Source organism: Girardinichthys multiradiatus, chromosome 1, assembly GCF_021462225.1.
Source record: "Girardinichthys multiradiatus isolate DD_20200921_A chromosome 1, DD_fGirMul_XY1, whole genome shotgun sequence".
Taxonomy (NCBI): Eukaryota; Metazoa; Chordata; class Actinopteri; order Cyprinodontiformes; family Goodeidae; genus Girardinichthys; species Girardinichthys multiradiatus.
In genome coordinates, this window is record NC_061794.1 from 42,678,494 (window position 1) to 42,696,753 (window position 18,260).

The following is an 18,260-nucleotide window of genomic DNA, read 5'->3' on the forward strand; positions in this document are numbered from 1 at the left end:
TCAGTGGAAACATGTTGGCAAAAATAAAAGATTACTAAATCTGCAAGGGGAATGAATAATGTTGGGCTTAAACATATAAGCTTCACTTTTTAAACTGTTTTCAATGAAATTCCATTTTACTGACATATACCTGGATTTGTTCTGTTTTCTATTTTGTTCAACTGTTACAGTAACCATAAGAAAAACGCCCTGACCTGTGATTTTTATGTACTGTTACACAGATGTTTTTAAGTCACTGATTCAATCTTTACAGAAATGCCAGCTGCAAAGTGTGTAAAACATAGATCTAATTGACAAAACACAAATACAAGCCATTATCAAATGTTAACTCTTTATTTGAATAAGTAAAAAAGGTGCAGGTAATCACAGGTGTCATGTTGTTCTCATTGTTGCATGAAACAAACTTTTTTGTGTTTTCCTAAAATATATGTACATGTGAAATGTTCTTGCTTCCAAACAATCTAATTGTTTTAGAGAAATGTACATAATCTGTCTAAATCGGTGATTATACATTTATTAAAGTGCTTATCTTCTTCTATCATTGCAACACAAAACATGTTTACACAGCGATATATTGTACAGTTATGCATGTGTGTTGTCATGTCTTGGGCTACCTGCTTCAAAAGCTGCACATCTGTGCAGATGTACTTTATCACAGAGGTTGTACAAGTAGTTCAATTAGCTCATTCTTTTTATTTTACTTTAAAATACAATTGAAACTTGACATATACAAATAAATAGTAGTCATAGCCAGGGCTATTGCATGCAAACATCAGCAATTATGTTTTTCTTCAAGCAGTAATATATTTCATTACTGGTGGTGCATTTGAGCTGGGTGCAAAAGTATCTCTTAGTGTTTCCTCACACAATTTCTAACCAGTGTGTCTCTGCTGAACTCCATCAGTTATTTTCTTAAAGTCATGATGATGCACACTGTACAACGCTAATTGAAAAATGCTTGAAATATCTGACCCGTGTAATAAAAAAAAAAAGGAATAAAAGAAAAAAGTTAGAATATCCATATAAAACATCACTCCTTGTCCATTTCCACATATTGTGAATGGTTATCCGGGGATTTGCTGTGAGTTTTACTCAAATGGAGCTTGACTGCATGATTACTGGCAAATGTCCGACAGCAGAGCTTACATTTAAATTTTGAGTCAATGTCTTCCTCTGACACCAGAGACTCGGTGGCTCTGACGCTGAGGGCCTTCAGCATTTCTGGCTCCTCCACCTTCGTCTGGTGCTCTACTGGCATTTTGCACATGTCTTTGATTTGGAAACCCAGGTGGGATTCCAGATGGGAAATGAATGCGGTTGGTGACCTAAACTGGGAAGCACAGTCGTTGCAGTAGAAGATCGGATGGCCCGTGTCCATGTTCTTCAAGAACTTGGTTCCTCCTGTTTTCCTCAGCTGATACTTTACATTCGCTAGCCAGTGGCTGATGGTGGTCATCGACAAGCCGGTGAACTTGGAGATGTGCATCCGTTCCTGAGGGCCAAGATCTGAGAGCAAGTACTTCCCCTCAGATGTCTGGAAGAGGCTGGAGGCAAACTGAGCTTGCAGGATGAGAAGATGGCGAGGATTCCAGTTCGACTGCCTGCCCTTGCGTTTGTGGACGGAGTACACCTCAGCAGACACGTCCTCAAAGCGTCTGACATCCGATTCCAATTTTATGGTTGGAATCCTTGATGGTAAGGATGGTTTTGGTGTTGTGGCTTTTGGAAGAACCTTAACCATGTCAGCGATGTCAGACAGAGCATATTTTTGCGGCATTGGTGTAGAGGGCCCTAGCAACAAGGTGCTCGCCTTGCTGTGCTTAGATTTAGTCAGATCTATTGGTTGGTCATCATTAACCATGAGAAAAGTCTTATCAGGTCTGTTTCTTACAGGACTTCCGAGCATTAGAGACGGCTTCTCGCCGCCACGGTTAAACTCAGCAAAAATTGACTGGGCGTGTGCAGAGAGTTTATCTGCTCTTGAGTTATTGGGCTTATTTGCTTTACCCAGATGATTGTTCAGAACTGACTGTAGCGCACTAAGAGGGTTTATGCCAAGCATATCTGGAGTGTCACAGAGAGGCTCTGATGTACTGCTGCGTCCGTTGCTGGCAGCGGGGCTCGGCGTCTTGCCTCTGTCAGAGAAATCTGGGCTCAACTTCTCTTTGATCGCTTCACCTCCATTCATACAGTCTGCATCGAGCTTTGAAGAGGAAGAGGAATCATCCTGACAATCGCTGTCATCGTTCTCCAGCAGATCAAACTTAATATTCTGACTTTCTTTACCATCGTTAATGCAAACCTTTTCTTTTTTGATGTCCACATTTTGATGCAGTCCTTGGGGAAGCTCAACTCCCAAAGCACTGTGGTACAGCTTCCCCTTTGGGGCAATCGGCCTCAGCTTGTGGTTAAATGTCTGCTTTAGCTGGGCAGGGGAAGATGCAGAGAGGGGGGTGTTTTTGATGATACCAGAGAGCTGATAGGCAGCGTGAATGCTCGGGTACGCACTCCAGCTTGGGGTCCCTGTTTGAGCTTTATTGATAGCAGAGGCCACAGTATTGGCTAAAGATTTCAGGATGTCACCTCCTCCGCCTGTCTCTTGTTCAAGATCTTCCTCACGGAGATAGGGGTACTTAAAGGCTCCATTCCTCTCTTTTTGATCCCCACTCTCCTGCTTGTCATCTTTTGTTTCAGGTTCTTCCATTTTGTCTGACGTTCCTTCTCCCTGGCTTTTCTTCTCACTGCTCCCAGGGGAGAGATTCTTTGGCAACACCTTTTCTCCTTCTGTGTCGCTGGCTGCAGGCTCGGCTACACCCTGGATCTTCTCCACAGCCAGGGGGTCAAGTGCTAGCTGTTTGCCCTTCTTAGATGCAGAGTTTGTGACTTTGATGAAGTGCCCAGTAACCATCATGTGCGTAGTGAGCTGCTGAAGTGTATCGTGAGAGCTTCCACACTCCATACATTTGAGAATTTGAGACTTACACGTCTCAAACTGCCAAGTATAGCTGGCTCCATTCTGATATCCATAGCGATTGTTGTTGGCATTTGAAAGGGTGGCGGACCGCTGTGCGTCAATGTAGCCAGGTGCACCAGTGGTCGAGTCTGGAGAGCAAGGCCTTGTTGTTTCAAACACCCGTTTCTTTGCTGGTGGCAGCAATTTTGGTGTAATCACGGGGATTGGCTCTTTTAAAGGCACTTTTTGGTAATGCTTAGTTTTGATCATGTGCACGCTTAGATCCTGCAGCGAGTCAAAGGAATGACCGCAGAACATGCATTTTAAAACTTTCTGTGCGTCCTCTTTCCCTTCCATGTCTTGCAAATTTCGTTTCCGAGATTTAGAGGATGAGCCTGAGGAGTTGCTCTGCTTGCTGTGGTTATTGTCTTGATAGTGTCCACTTTTGTTCATGTGGACAGTCAGTTCCACAAGTGTGTCATAAGCAGCACTGCAGTCCTTACAGCGGAAGCGGCTGGCTCCTGTGAACACTGAGCCACAAGGTTTGGTGGTTTGCCTATAAAGGTGGACGGAGCTGAACAGGTTGGGCTTGGATGCCGGTTTCGGCAAGAGCGTCTGCTGCAAAGTCTTTGAGAGCGCATCCTGGTGCCAGTCAAACTCAGCCTTGCTGCTGCCATTGGTGCTGTCACAGTTGGCTTTGCTGGTATTTTTGCCCATTTTCAAGTCCACACCGATTCCCGTCCAGTAGGAATCCGAGAGAAAATTTGCATAGGCTGCTCTCATTTTCTCCAGGCTGCTGCCCGTCTCCTCTTTATGTTTCAAACCATGACTTTCTTCATCCTTCTGGCTCTCTGGTGGCGAAGACGTTTTAAAGTCTGAGAGTCTGTCACTGCTGTCACTGAGGCGAGACTCCAACTCCAGCTCTTGATTGGAGAGGACGCTAATGGGGGAGTTCTGGTTGCTGTATGTGTTGGTACTCTTGTTGTCCAGCTCTCTGTCCTCACATGCCTTGGGGCTGGTCTTTTCTGAGCATTCTTCTTCAGTTTGAGTTTCGATTTCCCCATCCTCTTCTGTAATGGAATCCTGGAGAGGAGCATCTTCATCTGGTTCATACACTAAAAAAAAAGAAAGGGACAAACAAATCTGCATTAAAATACTATATATATCTAGCAACATCTAATTTATGCCTCAATTCTTAATTTGCGTAACAGCGCCCTCCATGCTGATGACACCTTTGTTTTATGTTTTGAAATCATGATTCTGCTGAAAGATCCAGCAGTGACCTGTTTTCAGTTTTCAGGCAAAGGTCACTAGCTTTTATTTAAAATGTCCTGGTAATACAAAGAGTTCATGATGCTCTGCATTGTAAAAAGATTAAGGGCTATGGGGGGTCAACAGGCCCACAGCATCACAGATCCTCTACCGTACCTAACAGTGATCATGAGCTGCTTTTCCACAGGTTTATCCTATTTTGATGAATAGCTCGATCTCTGTTGGTTGGACCTTGCCATCCTCACTATGTTGTGTTGTTGGCAGAATTAAACAAGGGTCTTTATCCAGGGTTGTTTATAACGTTTAAATTATTGCTCTGACAGTAGATGTGGCCATGTTTAGGAGAGTTTAGGAGAGTAGCTTTTCCTTAACTAATGAAGATCAGCGTACACCTCTTACTTGAAGTTTTCCTGTCTTTCCTATCCAGAAGAACTGGCTTCTATGTCATGTCATCATTACATCCCAGGGAAATAGGACATCATGGATTACAAATTAGCAGTTCCCAGACAGTATATATTAAAATGCCTCAGTTTTATTTATGTATTTATTTATTGAAATTGCTAGGAAGCTGCAAGAATTGTGACAACTGTGATTTTGTGAAACACTTATTTTTAACATGACATGGACTGATTTCCATACAAAAAAAATGCTCAAATTAAATATTTGTTCAGGATTTTTCAGTGTAAGATTATGCTACTGCAAACCAAATTTTTTCAAGGCTTTTAACCCATGTTTATTGGTGGTGGCAGTAAGTGTAGAGGACGCTGACCATATAAACATTCTATACAGTATCAAGTAAATAGCCTTTTAAGAAATGTATAATGTTAGATTCGTTGTGCTTGGGGTAGCTAGGAGAGCAAAGCTTAACATAATGCTTTTACTAACAGACTGCTGCTGCTATAACACCACCATTTGATTCACGACCCGCCATTGACTTAATGCTGTGTCCAAGGGTTTCCTGGCCTCAAGTTGAGATGTTTACAACAATCATTGGCTACTGAGTGACAAAAGGAAATTGATTCTTCTGGGGCCTGTTAAGTGTTATTGCAAATGACCTATTCCACTGTGATTATGGATGTCTCAAAACTGAAATGGAAATGTGAGCCTTCTGTTCTGGGAAACATCTCATCCTCCCTGAAGCTACGTGTGAGGAATGGATTTACATGAGCCGAGTTATTCTAATGTTCAGCATCAGTCCAGAAATAACCTAATAGGCCTGCATGAACAAAAGGAGAAAACAGTACTTCATGTTCTGCAACAAATACAAGATCCTAATATTTTGTTGACAGTGAAAATTTAAATATGTTGTTGATGTGTAAAAGCTTGTCAAGAACCTGAATCAGTTATCAGTGTATATTGTACAAAATCTCCCAAGATAACTGGCAATCTGTCACGTCATTATTTTTTTCCCTGACAGTCTCATAAAGAGCAATTACTTCTTTCATTATTCATATGTTTGTGCTCCCAACTCTTGGAGCACAAACATTATTGCTTCAATTAACAGATAATTAAACAACAGAATTTCTAATTGACACATTTCCCATCATCCAATTAATGGAGGCTCTCTGACTCAGCACTGCAGGAATTTCTTCCAGAGCGTCAGCTTCATATGGATAAAAACGACTTTTCTCTCTCACATGTTTGGATTATTTGAAAGTTAGCCACTGATGATGGCAGCGATACCCCAACTAAAGCTATAACACGGCTCTGTGTAAATGTATGTACAGATTTCTTCAGTTATTTCCTTTTTGTCACACTTACATGCTTCATATCAATAAAAGAATTTGAAATAGAACAATATGTGTATAACAGAAAAATATAACCTGACTAATTACAAAAAGCAGACCAAAAAGGGAAAATAAACAAAGATTTTATTTATTAAGGGACAAAAGCTGCTTCTCTTGGTGGCAACAGGTGTCATCAAGAATTAGCAATTACTTGCAATGAGTCTTTTACATCACTCTGGAAGAATTTTGTTCCACTTTGCAGAATTGTTTAAAGTCAGCCACAGTGGATGGTTTTCAAGCATGAAGGATGTGTCATGCCAGAGTGTCTAGACTTTAACTAGGCCACTTAGAAACCTTTGTGTTGGTTTTGTTGACCCACTCAGATGGGAACTTGCTGGGAGGGTTTGGATCATTGTCTGGCTATATAAACCCAAACGGGCCTCAGCTTAAGGTTACAAACTGATAGTGAGACATTCTCTTTAGGATTTTCTGAAAGTCGTCCATTGTTTCATGTTTTCTTCATTTATGGATAATGGCTCTCACTTTGATTCGCCAGGGTCCCAAAGCCTTGAGCATTTACTTTGTTTTTTACTCTGTCTTGGATTTATTTTGTTTGAGACATGAGTTTGGGCCATGATGTGTTGCTTTTAGTCCTTCGTGTTGTCAGACAGGTGATATTTAAGGGATGTCCTCATTTTACAGGGCTGGGTATAATCAGGTTTGGTGTGGCCAGGGAAATTGAGCCAAAAACGTTTTGTTAATCACAGTAAATACAAGATTTAACAAAGGGGCAATTACTTTTTCACATGAAGCCTGGTTGATTTGAATAACTATTCCCTTTAACAAATTTATATTCCCGTTAACATCATTTAAAAACAAATTTTGTATATAGTCAGTTCCCATTTACATACATAACCTGAGCCTTAAAGAAAAAGTACAAAAACACAAAACATACAAACACCTGTTTAGTCTGTTTATCTTTGTCTGATAGTAAAACTAGTTTGATGATCTAAAACATTCAAATGTGACAAAAAAAACAGAAACAAGAGAAATTTGTAAGGGGCAAATACTTTTTCACGGCACTGTATCTTTTAACAACATCTAATAAATGCCGTTTGTCAGGGCTGTCGCACGTCTTTTAAGATACTTTCCACCTCAAAGCCATGCAGGAAAAACGTGCATTTTAGGAGAGACATGGCAGATGTGCTGCGTGTTAAATATGAATAGGACATAACAGCCCTGTCCAGGCACTTATGCATTTTATGTGGTTAATATTTCTCTGCTGAATAGAAGACACTCCACGAAGGGGATGGCTGCAGCCAAGCACTCAGGCATCCTGCACCGGGCAGCCCATAGAATGTCTCCATCATTCTCTGAAAATAAGACTTTTTTTTTTTTACACTGCATCAATATTTCACAAGTGCCTCGAGAGAAACCCTGGAGATGAACTGGTTGCCGGCTAATGGATGAAGATGGAGATGGGATTCGGACTTTCAAAAACAAACATGGGCCAACTGAGGCCCGGTGAACGAGACAGTGTAAGCATGCACGCACGCACGCACACACACACACACACAGCACAGTCATAACCATAGATGCGCTGTGACCTTCCTCAACTGCACAGGATTGTTTGGATTGGCTGGATGAGATCAGGGATGGGGCCCAAAACACCCTTGATGCTAAGGGAGAGAGTTGTCAAGAGCACAGAGGTATGTTTTATTTATAATCTTATATATAGTATTCACAGTGAAGGAGAACAGAAATGCCTGTGACAAGCTCCAGGTTGATGTCCTCCTTCTTCAAAGTTATCCCTAAAAGTGAAGAACTGCTGGGAATGTTTACCAAAAAGGGGAAGATGTCCCATATGGTGGTGGCTCGTTTCTTATGCCCATCTTTTGGATGAAAGAGTTCATAAACATAGTGCCTTGAAAAAGTAATATAATAATATCTGTTGAGGTTTTTACATGTTATTGACTTTGTTATATGGACTGTAAATAATAAATGGGATTTGAAATAAATCACCCCCCCTGAGTCAATTATTTCTAGTGTCATTTATGAACTCTTTTGGGATATGTCTCCATCACCTTTGCACATCTAGAGGCTGAAACTGGTATCCTTGGATGATAAAAGTGAGTGATTCTTCCCAGATTCTTAATCAGATTAGGATCTGCATTTCGGCTAGGCCATTCTAACACATGAGCATGCTTTGCTCTTAACCATACCATTGTAGTTATGGCTATATATTTGTGGTTGCTCTGCTGGACTGTGAACCTCCGCCACGTGTCCAGGGCAGCCTCCTCCAGGTCTGCCCTGTATTTAGCTCCATCCATCTTCCCGTCAATGCTGGCCTGCTTCCCTGTGCCTACTGAAGAAAAGCATCCCCATAGCATGATACTGCCACCATCTTGTTAAATGGTGAGGGTGATGTGTTCAGGGTGGTGTGCAGTGTTTGATATGCAGTATTAATCAAATTATAAACTGCATATTTTCACCAATTAGGCACAAAATTATCCATACCCCTCACAGATTTGGGTTAAAAGTAATCTTTTAATTGTACTAGGGATGCACCGATGTGAAAAGTTGATAACAGATATTTATCAATATTATATATATTTTCCTACCTCTTGATACCCTAAAAAACACAACCACACCGCTGGCATTTCTTCTCTGCTTCAGTTAAACACCCCAAAATCCTGAACTTCTTCACTATCACATGACCAAACACATACCACATGGCCAACCCCCTCCCAAAACATATACACAAATGGCAACAAGATGGAAATAAACATTTATGGTTAATATTGGCCTAGTTTTACTAATGGAATCAATACCAATATGTTAAAAAAAGGAACAACATTGGCCAATACCAATGTTGATGTGTTGATGTGTTGGTGCTACATTTGACCAACATGTTTCTTCAAACTGGAAGTAACATTAATATTTTGCAGTGGCCTGGCAAGAATCCAAACTTGAAACTGATTAAGTATCTGTGGAGGGAGTTGAAGATTAGCGTAAAGGCAGCGAGGCCTTCCATCCTCAAAGACTTTAAACTTAGGCCTAAAAGCTACATTTTTGTCTCTTCTGATGAGCGCAACATCCTCCATGTTTGCCATGTTCCAGCATGGCTGGTTGTTAAATTGCAAACAGGGCTTTTACTGCTTCCTTTCAACAACAGATTTTTTCTTGCTTCTCATCCATGAAGGCCAGTTTTGTGGAGTGCATACTCTAATATTTGTCCTGTCAAGAAATTCTCCCATGTGAGCTGTGGTTCTGTGAAGCTCCTCCAGAGATATCATGGGCCTCTCTGATTACTGCTCTCTTTGCCCAGTCTGCCTGCTTAGGCGGATGGCCATATCTAGCTCGATTTGCTGCAGTGTAATACTGTTTTTATTTTTAGATGATGGACTGAGCATAACTCTGTGAGGTGTCCAAAGCATGGGATACCTTTTTTGGACCCCTACCCAGTCAGTGATACATCACTGACTTGGCAAGGGTGAGGGTTAGGGTTAGTATCCCATGCTTTTTGGACCCTGACCTGGTAAGGGTCCAAAAAGCATGGGATACTTTTTTGGACCCTTACCAGGTCAGTGATGTATCAAAACATCACTGACCTGCCTGCTGTATTCTTTGGTCTTCATTGTGCTGTTTGTTCACTAATGTTCTCCAAAAAATCTCTGAGGCATTCACAGAACAGCTGTATATAAGCTGAGATTATATTACACACAGCTGGATTCCATTTACTAATACAATGACATCTGAAGTAATTGGTTAGAGTAGATTTTCTTTAGTAGTAGTTTGTTTGCAAAACATTTTATAACCTATGTGTCATTTTCCTTCAACTTTGCAATTAAGCACCTCTTTGTATTGGTCCATCATATAAAATACCTGTGAATTACATTGAAATTACAACTTTGTGGTTTAAACAACATGTGAAGAAGTTAAAAGTGGTTAAATAGTTTTGCAAGACACCGTAAACGCCTTTCAGTTCCCCATGCGAGAAAAGCAAAACTGCAATTTACAAAGCAAGGCATTGTTTTCCTGGAAATAGTCAGTCACATGAATTTATATTGATATTAATATGTATGTTTGTCCTATTCTTGGTATGTGAGAGTAGAATTGACAGAGATTAACAGCCCCCCCCCTCCTGCTGTTCTGTGCGTTTCTATCAGATGCTCTAAGCAGCAGACATCCAGAGGCACCAATTAACCTTCTGGAAGGGATTGCTCTGAGAAAGCTGCATGTGTGACTTTGCTTCCCACACTGTTTCCAAGAGTGCTTTGCCAACGTTTGATCTACCATGGTTATGCAGCAAGTCCCAGTTGCACTGATCACAAACACGAAAGCAGACTCAAAGAGAGTGACAAAGATCACCGACTAAAGATCATCGCTGAATGTATTGAGGAAACAACCAATGAGCTTCACAAAGCAGCATTGTTCAAAGAATGCATGCACAACCTGATAAAATAAAAGTGAACAGATGGTATTTTTTATATTTTTGCCAAAAATAAAGAAAAGGAAATGCCTGCTTTGAAAACGAAGCCAAGTAAGACAAGTCCTCGCCTAACTGGCCATAGAAAACAAGAGGCTGGCATGCTTGCTTGAGATTTAGCATGTCATAAACTGCTGTAAAGCCTCCAATCTGTGTCACGACAAATTTATATCTTCAGACACAGATATGCAAAGGTCAAAAAACCTGAGGTGTCGATCGTAAATCAGGCGGCTGAAGTGTTTATAACCTTTATCCGTTAGAACAGACTCTTGGCATGGAGAGGCCTGGATTTACAGAAGCAGCAGTCTGATTCTGGGCCAAAATACTTTTTCTCTACATCCAGAGAGACCAGCTAGCTGCATAAAAATTACAGATTCATGGCTGCATTTCCAACTGGACTGGTGCTAAAAGGTTTACATGACAACATATTTATACCTCAAGTGTAAAGCATTAGTATCTTCATAGAATACAGCCTCTCCATTCCAGTAAGTGATTCTAGTTAAAGTTTTCTTTAGCGTACAGCTCCTTTTACTCCTACTGACACTCCCTGGTAGAAATTTATAAAATGCCACAACATAAATTCTGTAATTTGTAATTGCAGAAACAAAATCTCATACAAAAATAAATAAAATGCAATCCTCGATTTGAGTATATTTATTCATTGTGGATCTTTTTCACATAATAACTGTCACTTACTGGCACCTCTGCATTTAATACTTTGTGTGACCTGTCTATATAACATTTCACAAGATTGGAGCAAATAGACTGTCTAGACTGTCTAGAGACCTGGGTCCGTTCTTACCCACTTCTCGTCAGCTCATCCCAAAGGGTTTCCATATCTATCGGTCTGGCTATGAAGTAAGGCCAATTTTTCTGATGATCCGGCCGTATGGTTTGGATCACCATCCTGCTGAAAGACCCAATGAAGATTCATTTTCATTTCTTAAATTGATCTTAATGACATCCACTCCACCAAGGTTATAGAAACAGGTCAACAACATTAAAGTTCCTCCACCATGCTTATCTGTGAGCATGTGGATTGTGGTTTACACCAGGTCCTCCCAGAGTTTGTGTTCCTTTAGAGCCCAATCATAGCCCCATCTGACAACCTGGTTGTTTGGTATCAACCATTTGGCAGTTAAATATCATCTATTAGTTGTTATGAATACTTGGTGATGCCACTCTTCGCTGCAGTTCTCTAACAATGAGCTTTCGATTTATTTGCCAATTGTTCTGACTCTAAATTTTGTTGCCATTTCCTGACTTGTGAAGATTAACACTCAGCAGCCATACTTGTATGTCATGTTCTCTTGTGTTTTCAATTTTGAAGAGGGCCGAAGTGAAATAAAAAGCTCAAACACTATGATCAGATCAAAAACGTGAATTAGAAATTTAAGGCGTCCCTTAATCTCTAGGATTTGTTTGAGGTGCCACAACTGTATTTTTATTATGGTATTTTCTCCCCAGTGAATAGATTTAATGTTAATTTCCCAAAATTTTTCCAGCGTGAAATTTTGCTACTGCAATAAATAATGATTTATTTTCAGGTGTTTTTACCCAGTATAAACTACAAGAATACTTTTTAAATGTATTTAAATTAAAGATTGAATCTTTTAAACATTTTGAGTCTGTGGTTGAGATACTGCTAAGAAAAAAGGTGAATTTATTTTAAGTCATTGTAATGGTGAGAACATCAACATGCAGCCACTGGAAGGTCAACATTTCCTTCATTAATCTGACAAGCCTCAGAGAGTTAGCACTCTGATGAGCTTGGCTAACGGACAGCTTCAATCCCCATCGCAGGACTCCGTGAGCATCCAAGGTAACACTATCTTTGGAGAAGATTGGGTAATTCATAGGTGCTGGTGACAGGTCTGCACATCTGTGCCACTTTCCCCAACCACTCTCCGCTTGTCTCAAGCTACAGTTTTTGCTGCTTGCAAATCAATATCTCTTTTTACTTCTCATTGATTGCCTAGCGGTGGGACCAACCTAAGCAGGACTGTTATGACATTTCTAGATTTCCCGCTGTCCTTGGAACAATCAATTACAGGAGCATGGCAATCAAAACCTCTTTGCAAAATGAACCTGCTCCATGACATTTTCATCTCCCGGATTTATGCCATGAGAGAAAAAAAAAGAAAAGGACAGAAAGGAGAGAGAGAGATAGAAAAGGAGGCCTGCTGGATGGGCAGAATGCAGGTCAGGATCACTGTACACTCTCCAGGGTGTCTCAGAAAACCTAAGACTGTGTTTCGTCTTTCTCATGTGTAAATTATAGAGCCAGTTAATTGTGCCTGTATGTTCTAAACTCTTAGTCACAGGGCTCATCTTGCCGTTATAAATAGGTGTGAAATGTCAGTCAAAAAGTACTCGGTGTGCAAAAAATTATTCCAAACTAAGTTTTCTGTGCTTGCAACACTGAAAACAGGATGGCATGTTTTCAACAAAAAAAAAAGAACAAAAAAAAACTAGTCACCCTGATGTGATTTCTTCCGTGAGCTATCATTAGAATGAGAATCACATGCCACCAGGTTTAAATATTTGACAGTGATACCTGACTAACTCAGCGAGATGCGTGCATCACGATCAAATGAATGCATTGTCAGACATCCTGATGATTGCCTTGATGACATGTCTGAAGTTAATTCTGAACCGAGTCACATGAGAAATGGTGAAGACCTAATTTGAAGCCCTGGAGCCATCTTTAAAAATATGTAAACATCTCTCTCTTGATTGTTCCCTGTCAGGAAGCAGGCTCCCCGAGCCCAAGGACACTGTGGTGCGACGAAAGAACCATCACACTCAGACGGCTTCCTTTGACGAAATTTGTCTGGGGGTTAATTGATATCACAGAGCAAGAGAGTTTTTGACTTGCTTTTAAATAGGAGTTTGTCATAAGATCCCACATGAGCCATTATTTTCTAACACTTCTACACTAAATGATTCCAGTGATACAACTCAATACTGAGTAGACAAACTGTAACTCAGTATACTTCTTATTGTATTCTTCTTATCAACAGCACACTGGTACATATTGTTGGAAAAACAAAACAAAGGATTAGATAATGTGAAGTTGGTTTGAAAGCAGCCATGAGAACCCACAAAGTGGTTTTATTGGATCTTTTTAAAGCTCAGAGTAGAAAACCATGAGACGGAAACAACTCTCTCAGTTAATTTTTGTATGCATGAAAGAGATGTTACTTAAAGCGCATTACGTACTTCACTAAACACAAGCTATTCATGCAGATAAATGCCTCACTTTCACCCAACCTCAACTTTAATATTTAATAGACTAATATAATGAAATGAAAAGTCGCAGCTCGAATAAACAGAAAAAGAAATTGACAACTTGAGGACAGATTGTGAACACAACAAATGGCACAATGTGCTCAGATGGACCCAAAGCCAGATTAATATGATAAGATCGCAAATATGACACCATATCCTGCCATCTGGCTGTTCATTTGGGCAAAAATGATCACAATAATTATGGCAATTAATCAAAAGTGTTTTCACAATCAGCACTCTGTTAACTAAAAACACGGAGAACCCTGGAATACACAATTAACAGATTAACATTAGGCGTGCTTACTTTCAGTTACTGTGGAGCCTTTTTCTGGAGGTTTCTAAAAGCCTGCCTGTGAATGCTGAATGGAAGCTAATGGTGCTATTAACTGAGCCACACCGGGCTGCAGCACCTCCACTCCAGGAGTTCCTTCTCTCCATGGTGTCGGCGAGCGACGCTGCTCCTTTTGATGCCTGCTAGAAGCTTCTGCTCCCATCAGTCGGCCCCTCAGTCTAATTGAAAGTGAGCGGTGGGAGAGCATGGCGATCTGCACTCCAGCACCTAAGTCATCATTTTAAACGTGCCACTGCTGGCACATTGCATGCAGCTACCTGGTGTTGCATTCCACCAGGAAAAGTCTCTTCAGCGAAGGAAGACACAAATATGTCCAACAGTCCTACCCTGTCAAACAGACTTATTTCATTGTTTGATTGGGCTCATAAGTGGGATGTCTTTAGTTAGACATCCTTAGAGGATAGGTGGCCTTCAGTTCCTTCAAGGACAATTCCTTATTATTTCAGACCACATCTCTAAATCTGCAGATAGAATTTATTTAGAAGAAAGTTAATGTACTTTCCAAAATCAGTGCTGGTCATATTGCCCCATCTTCTGGACTTTTTCAGGTACAAAACTTAACCGTCCACCGTGGGATGCTCCCATGTGTCGATTCTGACACATTTTGTACCTGCTTTGATAACTGATGACTTAAAATCATATTGAAAAATCTGAACATTGTCTACTGTGAGGACAGTTACCCAAAGTTGTTTTTGGTTATGTCACAAACCGGGGTTTAGGAACCACAAAAAATTAAAATAAGATGCATTCTTAAGAACAGAAAATCCTACATTACATAACATTAAATGTGGGATTTCAGGATTTTTAGATTTATTTATTTCCCTTTAAGAAAAACTACTAACAAGAGTGATAAACTGACAGAGCTTAAGTGAAAAGGTGCAAAATGCCTTTTTTGTTCAGGTAGGAAAGGGAGGAAAGATGGGACAAAATGGTAATGTGTGGGTATGAAATGGGAATAGAAATTTGTGAAGAGGTAAATTGACCTGGTGTCTCAAAAATCATTCATCTTTGTTTTCACAAACCAATAATTCATGGATCATAAACTGCATTTGGTTAGCGCTTCATAAGAGCAACTGCTCCTCTGGACTAAATTGTGTTGCAATATAATGAGATCTCTTAGCAACTCTTCTTTCTCCTTCAGGTAAAATTACACAATTAGATAAAAATGTACATGTAAGATTTAAGAATTTTTCTGATTATTTATCTCCATATTTCATCTAAAGTACCACTCCCTAAAGAAATAAATTGCCACACTAAGATTTTGTACATAAAAGCAAAAAGATTTTCTGAAGCTACTGGTACAAAATGGAAGTGGGAAATAGTAAAGGGGCAAAATGACCTGAAGCCTTAAAAACCAAAATTTTGATTTCAGATTACTTTTGTGCAATGACCCTGTTTACGAGACAGGGCAATATATAATATTGGTTTCATAAGAAAAGGATAACCTTTATGCAAACCAAGGTAATCAATTTTTGTTTTCTTTTAATACATCCCGGTTCAGTGCAGGATTGTTCAGGTGTGATCAGTCTGAATATTTAACATTTTGTGATGATCATACGCAGTCTAGTTCTAAAACATCTGTGAATCAGCCTTTTACTGAGCTTTACTGAAGTTGCTAATGACACGCTAAACGTATAGTCACGTCCACAACAAAAAACAAACAAAAACCAACTGAAACAACCCTTTTTGTGTTTCAACAAAGATTTACCAAATGAAAAATTATGAACCTGTACACATTTAGTTTGGGTGTGACTAGTAAGTATTTCAGTTTTATTTAATTAGCCATCTCTCTTTAGCCATCATTAGCCATCTCCAGTTAGCCATTATTAGCCACCAATTTTGTGTACCAAGCAGATCTGGTTTGACACTGTTTATTTTTTCTATCAGGTAACCCAAACAACGCCACAAAATTAATTTAAAGGTGGTGAGTTTCTTTGAAGCTAACATTACCAGACAAAGTCATGCTAACTGGAAAAGGATAGCGCTTTGCGAGGTAGTTTTCCTCAAGGCGAGTGATGTTTCAACATCACAACATCTCACTACACCTTTTGTATTTGGTTATGTGCTCTATAGTTTAAGACTGCTGCTCATATTGAATATTCTCACAGCAGGGGTCTGCAAGCACCACATATAAAACTTCACACTATGCGGCTGTAGAATCCAAAGAGGCACATGTCTTCAGATCCACTAAGAATCTGCATAAAATAGCAGCAATATGGTTGTTTTTGCCATTTTTCCTAGTCAATAATTTAAATTACTGTCTGCTACATGAGCTGTGTCTGCAGTTCTTTATGAGCAGCAATGAATATAATATGAACAGAGCGTATCTGTCTCCTATTTGTCCAATTTTACTAAAATGCAGGGGTGATTTTAAACAATCTGGTGAATGTGTAGAAGAGTGTAACATCTGAGGAGGAGTTTAAGGATAATGCTAAAGATAAAGTTCCAGCTGGTGGAGCAGGAGGAGGACGACCTCAGCTGCAGTGCATCTTCCACCACAGCGAGAGGGGATCAGTGTTGCGGCGCTGTCACTTGGTTTCTGAAGAGCCCGTGACATAGCTCTCCACTAGCGATATGATGAGGTCTGATGGTTCCTTTCTGCAGAATAGCAGTTTACCCCTCGTTCACCCTTATCAGAGAGTGAACCCATCATCTCGCTGCATGCCACTCAGGAGCGCCTCGCATATTGGAGCTGACCAGTCGAGCAAACAGGGCGGTACTAATAAAAGACCATCTTGCTTCGGTTCAAATTTCCCTGATTGAATGTCAGTCAGGAATGTTTGTATGACAGCAGGGTAGAAAGTGGGCCATCATTTAAAGGACCACTAACGTGAACACATGATGCCTTTGTTCTCTGTTTATGAGTGAAAGGTATGATGGCCTACAGCCACCTAATGTGCTGTTTGTTGTTCATGCTAACTAAATAAAGAGGTTCTCAGTTTCTGCTTAAACACTTTTTTATCAGAACTGCAAAATTCTGATTAACGGCCTTCAAATGTTTATTTCCTTGTTTGTGCTTTCATTACTTCATTAAAGTACCAAATGAAGCAGCCAGCCTCCTTCGCTTTCTGCTGTGTTGCATTCAGTTTCCCCCTGAGAGCTATAGAAGTATATACAGTGCTCACAGGCCCTGCATCATAAACTTTGCAGGAACCCTAAATGCAGGCACTCCCAAACAACACAAGCCCTCCATCAAGGTCAAGCCCTGATAAATCTGATAGTGCAGCTGGAGGAGAATGTGTGTATTCTATTAAAACAATCTGCATTTTACTAACTCTTCCCACCTGCTCCATCCCGGTAAGGATTTTCATTAGATTCTGGAAGAGGTCCAACAGAAGCTTTTCTCTTACATGCAGTTTTGTACAGTTTTAGCAAGGGAAAGCATTTCTTTTTTTTACATTCCAAGTTCATTAATACAAGATTGCTCCTTTTTCCCTTCATTAAATACAATGACGCTACAGAGTGAGAGTTTGCAGATGAAGCATGGTACTGTCAGTTTTTAGAGGGTGGGGATGGGGGGGACCAGAGGCTGCTTCATGGCAAACATAAAGGGAGAGAAAGTGAGCATGCTCAACCTGGAGCTCGGTGGGACGAGAAAACAAGAAGAAGCGAGAGAGGCAGAAAAGCTTCAAAACAGCCAGATCCCTCCCTTATTCACATTCATTTTAATGGCAAATTTGTTGTCAAGTGTCCTCCGTGAAATGATTAGGGCCCGCTGTTTTTGTGAAAAGTGCAAACTTCTGGATTTGCCTGCCGCGCCTTGTCACTTTGACAGCCTATTCGGAGAACAATGGCTGCCCAAACAGTGAAATGTGTTGGCACCCAATAGTTGAAAGTTTCCCCTCAAAAACGGGCCTGCTGCTGTTTGTGGTTATTCCGCCGCGTTGATATCTCGATGTTGATTAGAATAAAAAAGCAGCCAGTGAATTGGGCTCCCAGAGCAGGCACATAAAGCTCTGCGAGAGATTGACAGTCGCTCTATTGAGCCAATTATTTGTGTTCATGAGACCTGTTTCTATTAAACTGGTTTAAGACCCCAGTCATTGTTGGGGTGTCTGCATTAAACTGCTGGTGGAGTTTACGGAAAACAGCATTTAATGGGAGAGCTGCCTACTTTAAAGCACTTTTACAACATGAACTAATCACAGCTATAATAATGTTTCCATTATGTGTTAA

The 18,260-nt window shown here is 40.4% G+C and overlaps 1 protein-coding gene across 1 annotated transcript in view; it reads right to left on the reverse strand.

The window, feature by feature from the left end:
- Nucleotides 1-317: 317 nt before the first annotated feature.
- The window catches only part of LOC124871799 (teashirt homolog 2), a 59,567-nt gene continuing 41,624 nt past the window's right edge, over nt 318-18,260 (reverse strand). Inside the window, exon 2 of the mRNA XM_047371366.1 lies at nt 318-4,068. Within this exon, the coding sequence (XP_047227322.1) occupies nt 1,031-4,068 (3,038 nt within the window). The 3' untranslated portion in view covers nt 318-1,030. The remainder of the gene's footprint in view (nt 4,069-18,260) is intronic.